General features: G+C 44.3%; 1 protein-coding gene across 2 annotated transcripts in view; it reads left to right on the top strand.

The window, feature by feature from the left end:
• LOC143331561 (formin) overlaps positions 1–14,628 on the top strand; it is a 51,053-nt gene that overhangs the window by 16,610 nt on the left and 19,815 nt on the right. For both annotated transcript variants that reach the window (XM_076748572.1, XM_076748571.1), the window contains 7 exons: positions 1,398–2,086; positions 4,780–4,921; positions 9,839–9,926; positions 13,138–13,199; positions 13,479–13,567; positions 14,203–14,332; positions 14,451–14,597. In XM_076748572.1, coding sequence (XP_076604687.1) covers positions 1,398–2,086; positions 4,780–4,921; positions 9,839–9,926; positions 13,138–13,199; positions 13,479–13,567; positions 14,203–14,332; positions 14,451–14,597 — 1,347 coding nt within the window. The remainder of the gene's footprint in view (positions 1–1,397; positions 2,087–4,779; positions 4,922–9,838; positions 9,927–13,137; positions 13,200–13,478; positions 13,568–14,202; positions 14,333–14,450; positions 14,598–14,628) is intronic.

A 14,628-nucleotide genomic window follows, 5' to 3' on the forward strand; every position in this document is an offset into this window, starting at 1 on the left:
GAACACAAGATGGCACTAAGTAAGCATGAAATGTCAAACGTGCAGCAGCTGGACTGTTTACTGACAGGAGTAGAGGTTTTAAGATGTCACAGGTTTTGTGTGAGATGTCCTTTGAATGTAAATTGTTCATCAACCTGTCCATTTAATTAGCTTTTGTTGTGTTTTTTCTACATTTACATTCCCAGAGAACAGTATACATAGGTTTAAATTAAAATATTAAGTGTCCAGTACTCAGATGAGGACCAGAATGACATATAATATTTTTTAAACAAAAATCAAATTTGACCACAGTATGAGAATTTAGTAAGTAAACCACTGAAAACATAACACATTTGAATTATCAGCTGTTTTTGTTGTGAAAGCTTAATGTCTTAATCTATGACTCCTAATGTCACCTTTAGCTGTTTTATACCAAAAGTTAATTATTCCATTGGTCTAAAATATAATCATCAAAATAGAAGCACAGTTTTCGATAACATGTAGTGACTGCTTTGATTAAATCTGCACTGTGTCAATTAAAAGATCAGTATATCATGTATTATGTGTTCCAAATGTTGAGTCCTTGCCACACACAGAGTTCTGAGACTTGTTTTTTTTGTCTTGAACATGACAAATTCATTTTGAAGGTGTCAGTTTCATTCATCAAAAGCAGAGGTTAGGAACTGTGTTTCTCTGGGGTTTTTCATCTACCAACTTAATCAAGACTCAAACTGACAGTACATGCTTTGAAAACCAAAAAAATGAATAAATAAAAAATACCGTAGTTATGGCCGTATTACATAATTTGTACCACTGATAAATTGCTGTATGGACCATTTCCTTGAAAAGTCTGACCTCAGGATTGCTTTCTCAGCCTGTCCGCTTAGAGCCTTTAATTTGATGTCGACCTTTCAAGGACTGATGCTGACACTGAGAAACATGTGCCACAGTCAGGCCACAAGAAAGGGTGGGAACGTGCCTAATTCTATTTCTAAACTGACACGAGTTAACAAGGAACATGTGTAAGACTTGTTGCAAAACAATTTTCTTTCTGTATCAAATCAATACTCCGCTTTGGTTAGATTATTCTTCATTGTTTGAAATGTCAAATGCAAGCAGGACTTACCAGGTTTTCAGTGTGCGAGTCAGATATTAACCTCAGATTTGGGGGAAATGTAATGGGAATGAAGTTAAAAACAAAGCATAATAAATTTAGATGGTTGTTATTGTTCAACAAAGAGTCACGTTCATGTAGTCCCATGGAAGTATAATTCTGACACTTTAATCCCAGTTCATTTGAGGTAACGCATTGTCTACCACCTAATATGGTTTTACTACATTATATAATGGAAAATGACTGAGGTTTCTGATACTTTAGCTTTGTTTTGTCTTTGGCATTCTGCTCCTGCTCCCTACAGTCAGACTTTGAGCTCCAGATCTTCCAGCTGCGAGGTGAAAATGCCGTCTCAGTATCACACCTGGAAGGAGTCATTGCCAAGATGCAAAGAGACCGGGGGTACAATACAGGCCAGGAGCAGCGTGAGGTCTGTGATGTTGCTGTGTCCACTGCAGACGACCCCATCCTCAAGACCTGCCGCACCGTGGGTATCCAGACGGACAGAGAGACCTTCATCAAGAGCCCTGAGGGTGACGGCAGTGGGCTTGCTCAAAGCCCCACCCAGACCATGCCGAAAAAACTCAACTTGGACTCTATCGGACTGAATCTAAAAGCTGAAACGACCCCGGGGCCTCCGGGACCACCACCTCCTCCCCCTCCTCCCCTACCAGGCCTCTCAGGACCACCACCACCACCGCCTCCTCCTCCCCCTTTGCCAGGCAACATGGGAGCACCGCCACCACCCCCACCACCTCCTTTCCCTGGTGGTGGTCCACCACCCCCACCACCTCCACCTCCACCTCCTGGTCTACCTGGGGCTGGTCCACCTCCTCCTCCCCCTCCTCCAGGCTGTGGCCTGCCACCTCCTCCCCCTATGGGGGGCTTTAGTCTTGGCCAGAAGGTGGAGAAGGCCCCTCGGAAACCTGCCATTGAGCCAGCCTGTCCCATGAAGCCTCTGTACTGGACCAGGATACAGATACAGGACAATAAGTATGTGGAAAACTGCTTGATATTCACTCACATTGCTCTTAAAGGCTAATTGCAGTTGATACAACTTGGATCTTATTTTCAGTGATTTTCAGTTGATAATAACAAGGTTATACTCAGCGAGTTAATGCAAAATAGTTAGAAGCACACAAACATGGCTTCTCATACTTTGTTTCTTTTCCTTGTACTAATTTAAACCCAGGATTGATATAGCCTCAGCTCATGTTTGTATTTATTCTTACTGTAACGCTGCGGTTAAGAATTAGAACTGGACTGATATATCGGCATCAGTTTATTACAGATAAATCTGTATCAGTGTCGGCTGATTGCAGTACACAAATGCCAATCTAGGTGTCATCAGCACTGCTTTGTTGCAGGGCGGCGATGCATAAACTGTGAATGACAGTGTGTAAATGCATCTCAAGCTCCTGTGGTGAAAAATGTATCACCAAATCTCTACCAGCGGGCACATTTCTACCGTTATATGGTAAATGCTGTCATTTCGCTCAGCCCTATAGGTTAGTAATGGGGACAACAATTTTTCAAACAGTATGGAGTGAGAGTGCTGCGGACGGCAGCCACGACACGGGCTGCATTGCAATCCCTCTGGGCAATTGCATACTGTCAGAGTTTGTCCATGTAAGTGTTTCTGCTACTGTCACCCTCAGATTGTTATTCTAAGTGTCTGACAGCATTATGAAAAGGATCCCTACAGAGACAGACCTTTATGTTAGAGAGGGAGATTCTTTTCGTTTAACCAGTAACAGCCGTCAAATCAGTCTCGCCCAAACCCCCAGACTTTCCACTGTTTCAGCAATCACCTGCTCTGGTATGGTTGAAATGAAACGATGATTAAAATAGTTGGAATGCACATGGAGTGTGATGTGTTAGCATTTGACTGGATGATTGACGTTTCATTGCATTCGGTCTTCACCCTTTCATTAATCATTGAAGTGAGGGTTACACAGTTCTGGCCAACACGAAGATATTCAGTATTTGAAGGTGCGAGAGTGAAACTGTTATTCCAGAGCTGATGAAGTCTTAAGCTGCATTGGCCCTGGTCTAATGGGGTCTTGTCCTGAACAGTCTTGTTCAGAGAGATGTCATAGGTATGGCTGCTGCACCAGATACTCTGTAATTGTAAGTGGATTATCCAGCCCATTGACAGTGGCTGTGGTTGCTGCCTCTGAGTGCCAGGCTTCCAGCTTTATGGCCTTGTATTTCCATGGCTGGATTAGTGGAAGAAGCAGAGTTGTGGTTCTCACTTTCTTGTCCAGTGCTGGAGGACTGACTGACTACACTACAGCAGTTTCATGTCAGCTATAAATTTAACTGTAAAGAGCCAAGTTAAGGGGCATTAAATGGGTCAGATGTTTAACTATAGCTGGATCAGCTGTGTGATCTCTGTTAATGGTGTGAGGTTCTGAGTTATGAGGGGGAACAGTGTCAGGTTTGAAATGATGCCAGGTGTCTAAATGGAAACCCAAACACAAAGTACAGCTGGCAGCATGCGGGACAAACTCTCTTAGGAAGTTGCATTAAGAAGAGGGAACAGAGCTTTAAGGGGGATTCGAAGTTGATTCTGGTCATAATCTGGTCAATTAGAAAGTTGTCTTGCGTGGAAATAGTTCTCCGGGTTTGCATCTGATTTTCTTTTCCGAGCTAAATTCCTGCACAGTTCAGAGGCGGAGGCTGTTCATGGGACTTATTTTCCTCATTCTCCCAGAAAGGAGTGCAAAATCGAAGAAGGATTTCGGGACAGTATCATTATGTTCTCAACAGAAAACCTCTTGGCTGCTCCAGATAAATGCTCTCACTGCTGCAATAGGAAGCCAACTGCAGGCAGAAACAATTGGACTTACTCAGCCGTAATTGAGTCACTGGCAGTGCGGTTGATTGTTCATGGTATTTAAGCCATGTTGAGCCTGCCAGGCCTTGTTTTAGCGTGTTGTGTCCAGGTTCTCGTTCTCGCTGTAAATGAGCCTTGACTATGGGGAGTCTCATGAGCTCACACATGAGTTGTAATGTCTGTAAACTATGACCTGCGAGAACAACTGCAATGTGTGAAAAGATAAAGGAAACTACTAATTAGGCATGTGTTGTCTATTATAGATGTCATCAGTCCAAAATCTTTCTTTGAAATGAGTTCATTTCTTAGTAAGCCACTTGATTGCACTTCTGATGTCCTGTTTTATTAAGCAGAAAAGTAGATGTGTCAGTAACAGCAGAGTGCTTATGTCCTGAACATCCTCTTGACTTTAGACACCTCCTGTTCTTATTTCTGCCTCTGTTTGTTTTGTCCATGTTACTCAGCAACTTCTGAAACACAACATATCCTCCTGCATTCTCGGAAATGGTCCTTTATTCCAGAAACAAGCTCATCTTAAACTTTTGTTATTTTTATCACCTCGCTCATAAACAGTGCTTTTTAAAGTCGAGATCTCCGTCATTCCTGCCAAGTTTTTGCCAGACAGTGAGACGGAAAATAAAGTTTGAATAAACATCAAATAAGCTTCCACAAATAGAACGCACTATCTGTGTAGCTCAAGGAAAGGGACTGGTTTCCAGCCTGCTCTGTGTGCTACTGTCATCGTGACTGTGATGAAATCTTCAGCACCCTGTAACTCAGTTTTGATCCATAGATTTAAGTGAAAACAGCATGAAATAAATCGCAGTTCTTCACTTTTTTTTTCCAGCAACAACACACTGTGGGGTTCTCTGGAGGAACCAAACATCACCAATACCACTGAGTTTGAAAATCTTTTCTCCAAGGCCACGCTACAGCCGAAGAAGAAGCCCCTGTCGGACACCTACGAGAAGAAAGCCAAAACTAAGAAGGTAAATTCAGTCGCTCCACTCACTCCTCTTCAGTCGGGGTTAGATGTTCTGTTTGGCTCAGTTTTTCCTTGTCTGGAAAGCGTAATTCATCACTTACTTTCTGTGTTTGCCGCCGCCTGAGGGCACAGTTAGTTTCTTATCGTGGTTTGTTTGAAAAATGCTTTTTGTCTGCGGTCATGTTCAATCATACATCAAGGAAACAATAAAAGGTGAAGTGTGAAGAGAGGGATCACGAGTCAACATCAGGTCTTCCTCCAGGCTGTTCCCTGCGGTTGCCAGGTCTTGCACCGGGCCAACACAGGCTATCGCTTCATGAGATCACTCACTAGTTTTTGTTTTTTTTTTCCGGGCAAGCTGAGCTAACTGTGCAGGACTGTGATGTAGGTGGAGGGTTCAGAATAATGTTTGTTTTTTTTCCGTCTATGCAAGCTTCACTGTTAGAGATGACAGGATTTGGGGGAAACTGAGCAAAGATGTGCTTTTTTGTGTCAGATTGATCTACCGTTCCCCCTCCCCGCCGGAGACGCACTTGTTGCTGTCTTGTCAAATGCTGCAACTCTGCACCTCTGCTGCAGCCAGCGCCGCGTCAGCATCCTGGCTGCCTCGTGGTCCTCACTGTGGCGTCCAAGCAGTTAAAAATCAGCCACTGCCCCAGACTGTCCCCTCTAAATCCATACACATCCCCTATTCTGATCAATTTGTCAAGGCTCCACTCTGCTCCAGAGGGCCTGTGTGTGTGTGTCTGTGTGTCTTCTTCTGTCCTTGATCTCCATCCTTAGATCTCTCCATTCAGTCTGGTCACTCTACAGCGGCAAACTGTCCAACATTTGATCCAACTCAGACAGCCACATCTAGACACAAATCCTGCCAACTGTCTCCTGTCTGGGCTTACATCAGCCTGGAGGAGGTTTGAGCCCACTAATGGAAACACTGCTGAAACGAATTCATATCAATCAAAAAACTCCATGTCCAACATGTTTTTTTTGTTTTTTGTTTTTTTTTACAGCATTTGAGAGAAGGACCTGTATGGCACACTGGCTGGGGTTGATCCCATGTTCAGACATTTTGGCCCCAGTGCTTTGATTATACAGCAGTCTTACATTTAATATAAAGGTCTGTGTTTAGAGCCAGCAAGAACATTCAGAGTCCAACTCGACGATTAAAGAGGGAAAGTGAATATGTGAAGGCATGGTTGTTTTCAGCCCGCAAAGGAGTCCAACTCGCTGGAAAGGTCGTCAAAATAAAAGAAACTTGTTTACGTAATCATTTTTTATCCCTGAAAGTTTATACTCCGACTTAAGAGAGAAAGAAATCATTTGAGCGAGAAATCATCTGAATCACCAGCTGACAATGACTTCCAAGAAGTTCAGCCAGTTAACGGGTGGGAAAGAAAGAAAGGGAAGCAAAGAATGAGGAGAAACAGATTGTTTGGGAGGGTGGGGAGGAAGGGATCAGAGTGGGGATGAGGACAAGGTGCGACTGAGCTGAAGAGGAATGGATCATAGAGGTTAAGACGTTCGTATAGATCTTGTAAGATGTTATTTCCGCTGGAGTCGGACCAAAAAATTGGCCACTATATTGGTCGTTATATGCTTATTGCAGATGTATCGGTGTAGGCATGTATGTCGCTCCTACACCAATACTTATGAGATTATCATCTGATATATCTTCTGAGATTTTTAAATTCTCAGTTATCAATAACCCTCAAAAATCCAGTATCAGTCAGGTTACTCTTTCCTGGCATGCTTTCGATCAGATTTTACACAGTATTTTTGCCTTCCTGAGGGGTGCAAAAGAACAAAGCTGGCATTGATTCTTTTTCCATGAATCTTTTTTAGAGACTTTTCCTGCTGCTCCAGCTTTTTTAACAATTTCAGCCAATAATTTTATCCCCATTTATAGGGTTAGCTGCTGCTCTTTGTTCATTTTAGCAGTTATTTTCACCATCATTTAGTCATTTGGTCTATAGAATGTCAGCAAACAGTAAAAGACTGCCCATCACAAGTTCCCAGAGACCATTGAGACATCTGACATCATTTCAGAAGCAGAGCGTTTTGCCTGCCTGATTTTGTTGAAAATTTACAGGATCCTCTTCACCGTTCGTGTGTCTGACGTCCTGTCTAGCTTGATCTGCTTTGTGCGGACAGGCACGTTGTCCATCAAAAATAGACTCAGTGCATGTTCTCCCTGGAGTAGAGCAGAGAGCTGCATCTGAAACAGAGACAGAACGCGCCCGGTGGAAATGCACATAATCACTAGAGAGCCTCTTGCACACTTTAGTTTTTACTCATGTAATTCTTCTTTATCTGTCAGGCTAGAGCTCGGTGGGTCTTTACATGACTGGCTCACCCACAGAGTGGTCTCTGTCCCTCATGCAGACTACCTGTCTCTGTCTGCACACACTCCTGCCCAGAATCCTCTTTGGTTTGTTTGTCTCTACCTGTGTTTGTGTATGTGCTGACGTTTTAGTTTCTGTGTCTGTGCGCCGGGGCTTGATTGCACGTGTGTGATGACGGCACGTCCTCACAAGTGATTATGCACTTGCTCAGAAAGTGTTGCCAGATCATGTTAACACCACAGCCTGGGGGGCTCTGTGCAACGAGAGGAGATGAGTGGGAGGGAATGGAATGTGTGTGTACATTATGCATATGAGCCACTTCCCTGCTTTCCAACAACTCCACACGGCGAAAGTTGAAACTGGGGGGGATGCAGCCGATGCCTACATGAGGGAGTTAATTTTTATCATGTGTGCCATAGAAAAATCAAAGCTCTTGTTTACTCTGGAGCCCCTTTCTCTCTGCTGATTAGCATATCAAAGCAGAGGAGATGACATGGAAGAGAGCTCTCCAACCCGAGCAGACCGGACCCGACTGGACCAGGGGTATAATTGCAGGCATGTGGCTCCACTCTCCTGGCTAGAAGAGGCGATGAAGATGGGGCACCTAAGGGAATGGGGGAGTGGACAGGATGGGCATGTCGGTGCATTCTTGATTGAGTGATTAGGAGGGAGGAAGAGATGGATCAAGACCGAGAAATCAATCGAGCCAAATGTGCCGTTGCGTTTGTATGTGTGCAAATATGCACATCAGTCAACACGAAAACAGCAATGTCCATTACTGACATAAATCAAACATGTATCAAGTTTAAACATAGCAGGTCTCCTTAAACAAAACAGCAGCTTTAACCAGTTTATGGGAATAACTTATGAGCAATCATTGTGCGTTTATTAAAGACATATTTGAAGCTCTGGCTATGACGTGGGAGAGTGGGTGTAAGACTAACACCGCTGGGTGAGACTGGGGTTGTTGAGTGTATCGTAGGTGGTTATTGATGGGAAGTCTTGATCCAGTTGTTATTGTAACATCTGCCTGGGTGATTCCAGACAGATAGTCAGACAGACAGTCACCGCGGAGCTGGCTGGCTGCTCAGCCGTGGCTGTGTAAACTATCCGCTCAGCTCTGAACCTGCATCACCCTGCCCACCTCGCCTTACATCAGCCACCTGCTTCAGCTCAAACGGCTGACGCTCCCAGTGTCTCCTTCTATCATTTTGTTTATTTTTATAGGCTGCTTGCCTTTTCTCTCTCTTCTTCTTCCCTCTTTCCTCTGATCTGTCTGTGTTATTTGAGGGTCCGCAGCAGTTTCGGATGAAATACTCAGAGCGCTTTCAGTTCTCTGTTTCTCCACAGGAGGGAGCCGTTTGCTATTGATGTCTACCTGTCTCAGCATCAGCATCACGCGGCTCCCTCCGCTTAGCCAAGCTGTTTGCGTGTCTAACACCAAGCATCCAGCATCAGTTGTCTTTTCCCATTAACTTAACTGTTCAGGCTAATTGGCGAGTTCTGCAGCAACAGTGAGCGGGAAGGGTTCCTGGGCTGCTTTTAGTGTGGCCCGTCCAAAGTGGTTAATTAGAGGTGTTGGGAAAGCCTGGTACTCAGCCGTCTCAAGTCCTTTAGAGTGGGAGATCCCCAGTGATCCAGGTAATAGAGCTGGAAGCAGCATGGCACCCACTAACGCCCTGTAATGCAATACCCACTTCTAAGGCTTCTGCTCTCCAGCTCCCACTGGACAACCCAGTAGCCGACAACGCCATAATACCTAATGAAGAAGCCTGACACATTAACTTTTAGAGCGGGGCTTTACCTTGCCAAAACTCTCTCTGGCTTTACGGCTAATTCAGTCATAAGTAATTGTGACCATGTGTAGGCACAAATAAAAATCCTGTGAATTTATAGTTTGTTATAAAAAGCCCTGCTTCTTTTTGCCTTGCTCTTCGAGACTGTCCTTTTATGGTGCCACTTTTGCCTTTGTACTTTCACTGCGACTTGATATTTTTTGATTATATCTCACACATGTTCTTCGGTAAACTGGAGGAGGTGCTTTTCTGTTTTGACTTCGCTCCCCTCGTTGATGAAACTTGACAAAGTGTGTCCCATGTGTGTGTCGTGTGCATCACGATGATGGGTTATGACAGTGTGTGTTGGTAAGTACAGTCGTTTGGGTCAATCCAGATGATTCCCTGCCTACGTGGACTCACTGGGGCTCTGCCTTGCTCATCATCCGTCATCTGCTTCCACAGCCGGGAAGTGACTGATTTTTTTTTTTTTTTTCTCTCCAGCCTCTCATCACAGAAATTAAGTTTTTATTCACCATCTGTTCCTAAATTTGTTTTGTCAGTGTTTGAATAATATAACAGATCATAGTAAAAAATATGAAGCCATGGGAGATTTGTAGAAGTTTATACAGTAATTAACGATAATATTCGTTGAAATATTAAACCACTGACTTACTAAATTATGTAAGATAAGGCAATTACTCAACTTAAGCCTTAACTGAGATGCATACTGTGGATTTTACACTGAATGCTACTAATAATCTTGCATTTTAACAATATGAATTCATTCATTCTACTTTCCAGATTATCAAGCTGCTGGATGGGAAGCGTTCACAAGCAGTTGGCATCCTCATATCGAGCCTGCATCTGGAGATGAAGGACATTCAACAAGGTGAAAACTGCTTTCTGATGTCAGTCCGTTCAGCTTGTCTCGAAGTTCGTGCACACCATGATATCACTTGAATGTCTTTCAAGGAAGGAGCTCTCATTTCGATTCAACAGCAATAAAGTGAATTTACTGTCCTATTTAACAGTGAATTGAGGATGAGCCCTGATGAAATGCAGATGGAGTTATTTTTAGAGATGAGATAGCGAGGGCTGCAGCAGAGAATAATTTCCGACCTCTTGACAGCTACTAATTTGTAACCAGAGGCTTTTTTTTTTTTTTTCTTGGATTCATTTGTGTTTCAAGTGGAAAATGGATGATTTTTCCAGTTACCACAGTGGGAAAGAAAATGCCTCGATTTGTCAAAATGTGAAGACAGCAACACTGGGATGAAAGCAGCCTGTCAGTTTTTCTGAAATCCCTGCGCTGGGTAAAATCAAATTGCTATCGCCTTCATTTGAAGAGCTGCGTGGATTGATTACATGCTCAGTTATGGAAAAATGCAGGCGTGTGTGCGTTGAAGTGGTTGTATTTGTGTGCAGACACATAATATATGTGTTGGGGACAGCGTAGATGGGCCAGGAATTGGTCCTGTCCTGGGACTGTGGCGGAGAGTGCCTGCCGCCTGCTAGTCTGAGCATGCGGCCAGCAGATCTGTTTATTGTAGCCAGTGACGGTTTCCACAAGCCTAATGGGACTGACACCCCACTAATGATCTAAGCATGTACAAAACCACCTTCCACAGTTAGCAGACACTGCGCTACCACATAAAACCACCTCAAACACAAGCCAAACAGCACAGAGCACCAGGACGCCCATTTTGTTTAGATTTTTTTCCCCTTTCCCCTCAATCCCTTTCTCTCTGTTCCAGTGTCAGTTTGTTGAGGCGGTTTGGTTAAAAAAAAAAAAAAAAAAAAAGCCTACTCACACCCAGCATGAGGTTGCTTCCTTGTGCTTTAAAGAGAGGTGTATGTGAAATTAACAATTTGAATCTGACAATGAAGGACAGCACCTTAACAAGCACTTCTAAGGGCCCCGGTCCCTGGCCTCGCCTGCTTGCCTCCCCTTTGTTGCCAAATTAAAAGGACATGGGACATGTAATGTAATTAGAGCTACTAGGGAGGGAGAGAGGGGAGTAGAGAAGCTAGGACTCTGGTTCGGGGAGAGAGGGGGTCAACTGCACCCGCCGGAGTGACTGGGGGACCTCAAGGGCCACCATGGTTCAAGGGCAAAGGGAGGCTCTCCCCCACACACCACCTCACCACACGCACACAAACACACACACATACACATGTTCACACGCCACACATGCCCTTCCACACCAAAGCCGATGAGTGAAAAGTGGAAGGAGAGGGTGTGAGGCGGTTGGCAGGCAGGCTTTGATCTGTCGGTGTGGAGAGATATCCGGCTCCCCTCGGATCAGAGTGCTCCTGTGCACACTGGAGCAGGCCCCCCTTTGGTGTGTGATTGACGGCTGCATGGCTGAGGGACTGAATAATCCACTCTAATAAGATGTAGGAAATGGACCTCCAGCGTTCTCTCTGATCCAGACATTCGGACCACATTGACAGCTTCTCTGCAACAGGAACAGCTGGGAACCAGAATGCAAAGTATTACCTTGTTAGCTGGAAGCAGTGAGTGATTGAAAAGACTAGGGCGGTGTTGTTAAAATTGCTGCATTTACCTGCAATAGTACGATACATGATTCATGGTACTGATACCAAAAAATTGCACTTTTTTAACATTACTATAAACACGGTTTTCTACCTGAAACTTATTTCTAAACCTCAAATGCCTTAGTGTTTTAAGTACCATACATGGATTTTGTCTTAATAAAGGCAGCATAAAATTAACAAAATTAGGATTTTAATAGTCGTTTAAGTTAACAAGACAAGAACTATTAGAGCCTATAGCGTGCAATATACATTATACAATATTATACATTTTATGGCTACCAGGCTATACTTTTAAACATGAAATGACAAATTCTTCGGCTTACAAATTAAATGTTTATTTCATTAGAAATAAATTTGATCATCAACACTTGGACATTTTACATCACTGTCCTTGTGTAATTGTCACTTGTGCCCACAGTACCTGTTATTTCGCAAACCTTACCAGTTGAATGTTCGTGTGTTAATAGGCTAATGTAATGTTAGCTAATGTTAGCAAGCTAAGGCTGAAGCTAGATTTCGCTGTGTATTTTTCTATACACAGTGGCCATTATTATTAGCAAATTCACCCAGATTCGCACACACGTTTTGCAGGCCTCCTCAGTATGACACCAACCAGACGACTGTCAGCTGATCCAGCAGCACTGGAGCCACCCCTCCCATCATGTCCTCCTCCCCTCCTCCCTCACTAAGCCATAAACCTGTGACACCTCTCAGACACAGAACAGGAGTCACTTTCTCTTTTTGTGCCGTCCTCGACATTCTTCCTTGCGCGCTTCGGTTTTTCCTGTGTGAGTCACGCTAAACAAACACGCGGCCTGCAACCAAAATTTCCTTCTTTTTCCACACTATTTCTCTCTTTTGGTGTCTAAATCATGATTTCACCCAGGCTTTATTTACCCCTTTTCTCTCCCTCCTCTTCCTCTTCTTTTCACCTCCTCTTCCATCCTCCCTTTCTCCCTTGGCTCACCTTCTCCTGCCTCACTCAAAGAATCATTACAGTCGGCTGTGGTGGTTCTAGCTGCGGGCCCAGAGGTTAAGCACCTTCAGGCTTTTCGTTTTAAGCTGCAGCGAGGGGCATCGTCCCCAAGTCTGCTTTCTCCAGAGGAGAGGAAATCTGTGGTCTCACACCCAGTCTGCCCCACATATATGTTCCCCACAGCCTGGCCACACTCCCACCCTCAACACCTCAACCAAATGTTCTAAATTAGGTGTAAAATTCCACTACATGGTAATTGAATGAATTGAATTGAATGTTTTGGTTGCTGGTGCAGCGTAGATGCAGGTTGACACAGATAGCACCCTGGTTTTGGTCAAATATTGCCCTTTTTTTCCTAGTTTTGACACCTAGTTTGTTACATATATAATGTTCTGTTAACCAAAGTTTAACAAAATCACAGGGGTAGCAAGAGTTTATGTCCCCTGTCGCAAAAAACAGATTTGTTCTTCAAGCGCTGGCAGCACTTAAAAGGCAGCATGCTTTGGCCAAGATCTTATCCCTTCATACAACCAACTGCTTACCATGAATATCTTTACTGTTCCAGCTGTTCTGACTGTGGACAACTCTGTGGTGGATTTGGAGACCATTGAGGCTTTATATGAAAATGTAAGTGAAAAGGAGCAGCCAGTCTGAGGTAATAAAGAAATGTAGAAACATAAGGCTGTAAAACCATCTGACAGCTTTAAAGAAAATAATTCGTTTTACTACAGTGTCTTCCATCAGTGCGATTTTTTTTTTTTTTTTTTTTGCTCCTGTGCAGCATGTTGCACTGCAACAACTGTAGTACCTCCTCAGATTTCTGTGTCTTTCTCTTTCTGAACATATTTGGCTGTATTGATCTAGTGTGCATCTTGATTTTGGACTTTGTGTTGTGTGTCTTTCTAGAGGGCCACCAGTGATGAAATGGACAGGATAATGAGACACTATGAGAAGTCTAAAGAAGATGAAGTCAAACTGCTGGACAAACCTGAGCAGTAAGAGCACGTCCTCCAAATGTTCCAAAATATTTAGGATATTCCACAAAAAAACAATACATTTATAGTCTTCTACAGGTTTGTGCATGTTATTAATATGCATTAATGGACGTTGCTTCAGTAGTTCTGTAGTTCCTGTCAGGGTTAAGTAGTCCAGGCCAATTAAGAAGGCCTGGACCCTACGGTGCCGGTCAGCCCGGCCTTCCTATTTCCATGTTTGACCAGATCTGTCACTACGGCTGCCCGAGTCATCTCTACTCAGTGTCTCCCGCCATCAGCAGGGCCTAATCACACAGGATGTTACCGCTCCGCTCCCCTCTGACACGGCACTGTTTACACAAGTCGTCCCGCATCAGGCCAGAGCTACCTTTGATCAATCCCTGTGCGCCGCTCGCCGCTCTCCCTCCACCCGACCCCGTGCACCTTTCAAACCCAGCCGAGCAGCGCTGCTCATGACTATCAGCTGCCTGCCTCCCTGTGAACAGCAACATTGACTCGGCCGGGGGAAAGCACGCCCTGCCAAGGCCCCAAAATAGTTCTTCCTGTTAGACATTTTGTTTAATTCTGTCATAACACATCACACCCAATTCTCTCCCGCCTCCTCCTCCTCCTCCTCATCCCCTTTTGTTTTGCAGGTTTCTCTATGAGCTCTCCCAGATTCCCAACTTCGCAGGCCGAGCTCACTGCATCATCTTCCAGTCAGTATTCCTCGATACCATCTCCTCCCTCCGTCGCAAGGTCGACATCATTTTGAATGTCTGCAAAGTAAGAACGTCACGTCAGCACACACTGCTTCAGAGAAGTGTCAATAAGCTACATGGAGGCTAACTAACCCAATGCCCGTGTGTGTGTGTGTGTGTGTGTGTGTGTGTGTGTGTGTCAGAATCTGTTAGAGTGCAATTGTTTGCGGGATGTATTGGGTCTTGTTCTGGCCTTTGGGAACTATATGAACGGAGGGAACAGGACCAGAGGTCAGGCGGATGGCTTTGGACTGGAGATCCTCCCCAAACTGAAGGATGTGAAGAGCAGGGTAACACACTTCTAATGTTGCACTGTGCTGT

This window comes from Chaetodon auriga, chromosome 14 (assembly GCF_051107435.1).
Source record: "Chaetodon auriga isolate fChaAug3 chromosome 14, fChaAug3.hap1, whole genome shotgun sequence".
Classification (NCBI taxonomy): domain Eukaryota; kingdom Metazoa; phylum Chordata; class Actinopteri; order Chaetodontiformes; family Chaetodontidae; genus Chaetodon; species Chaetodon auriga.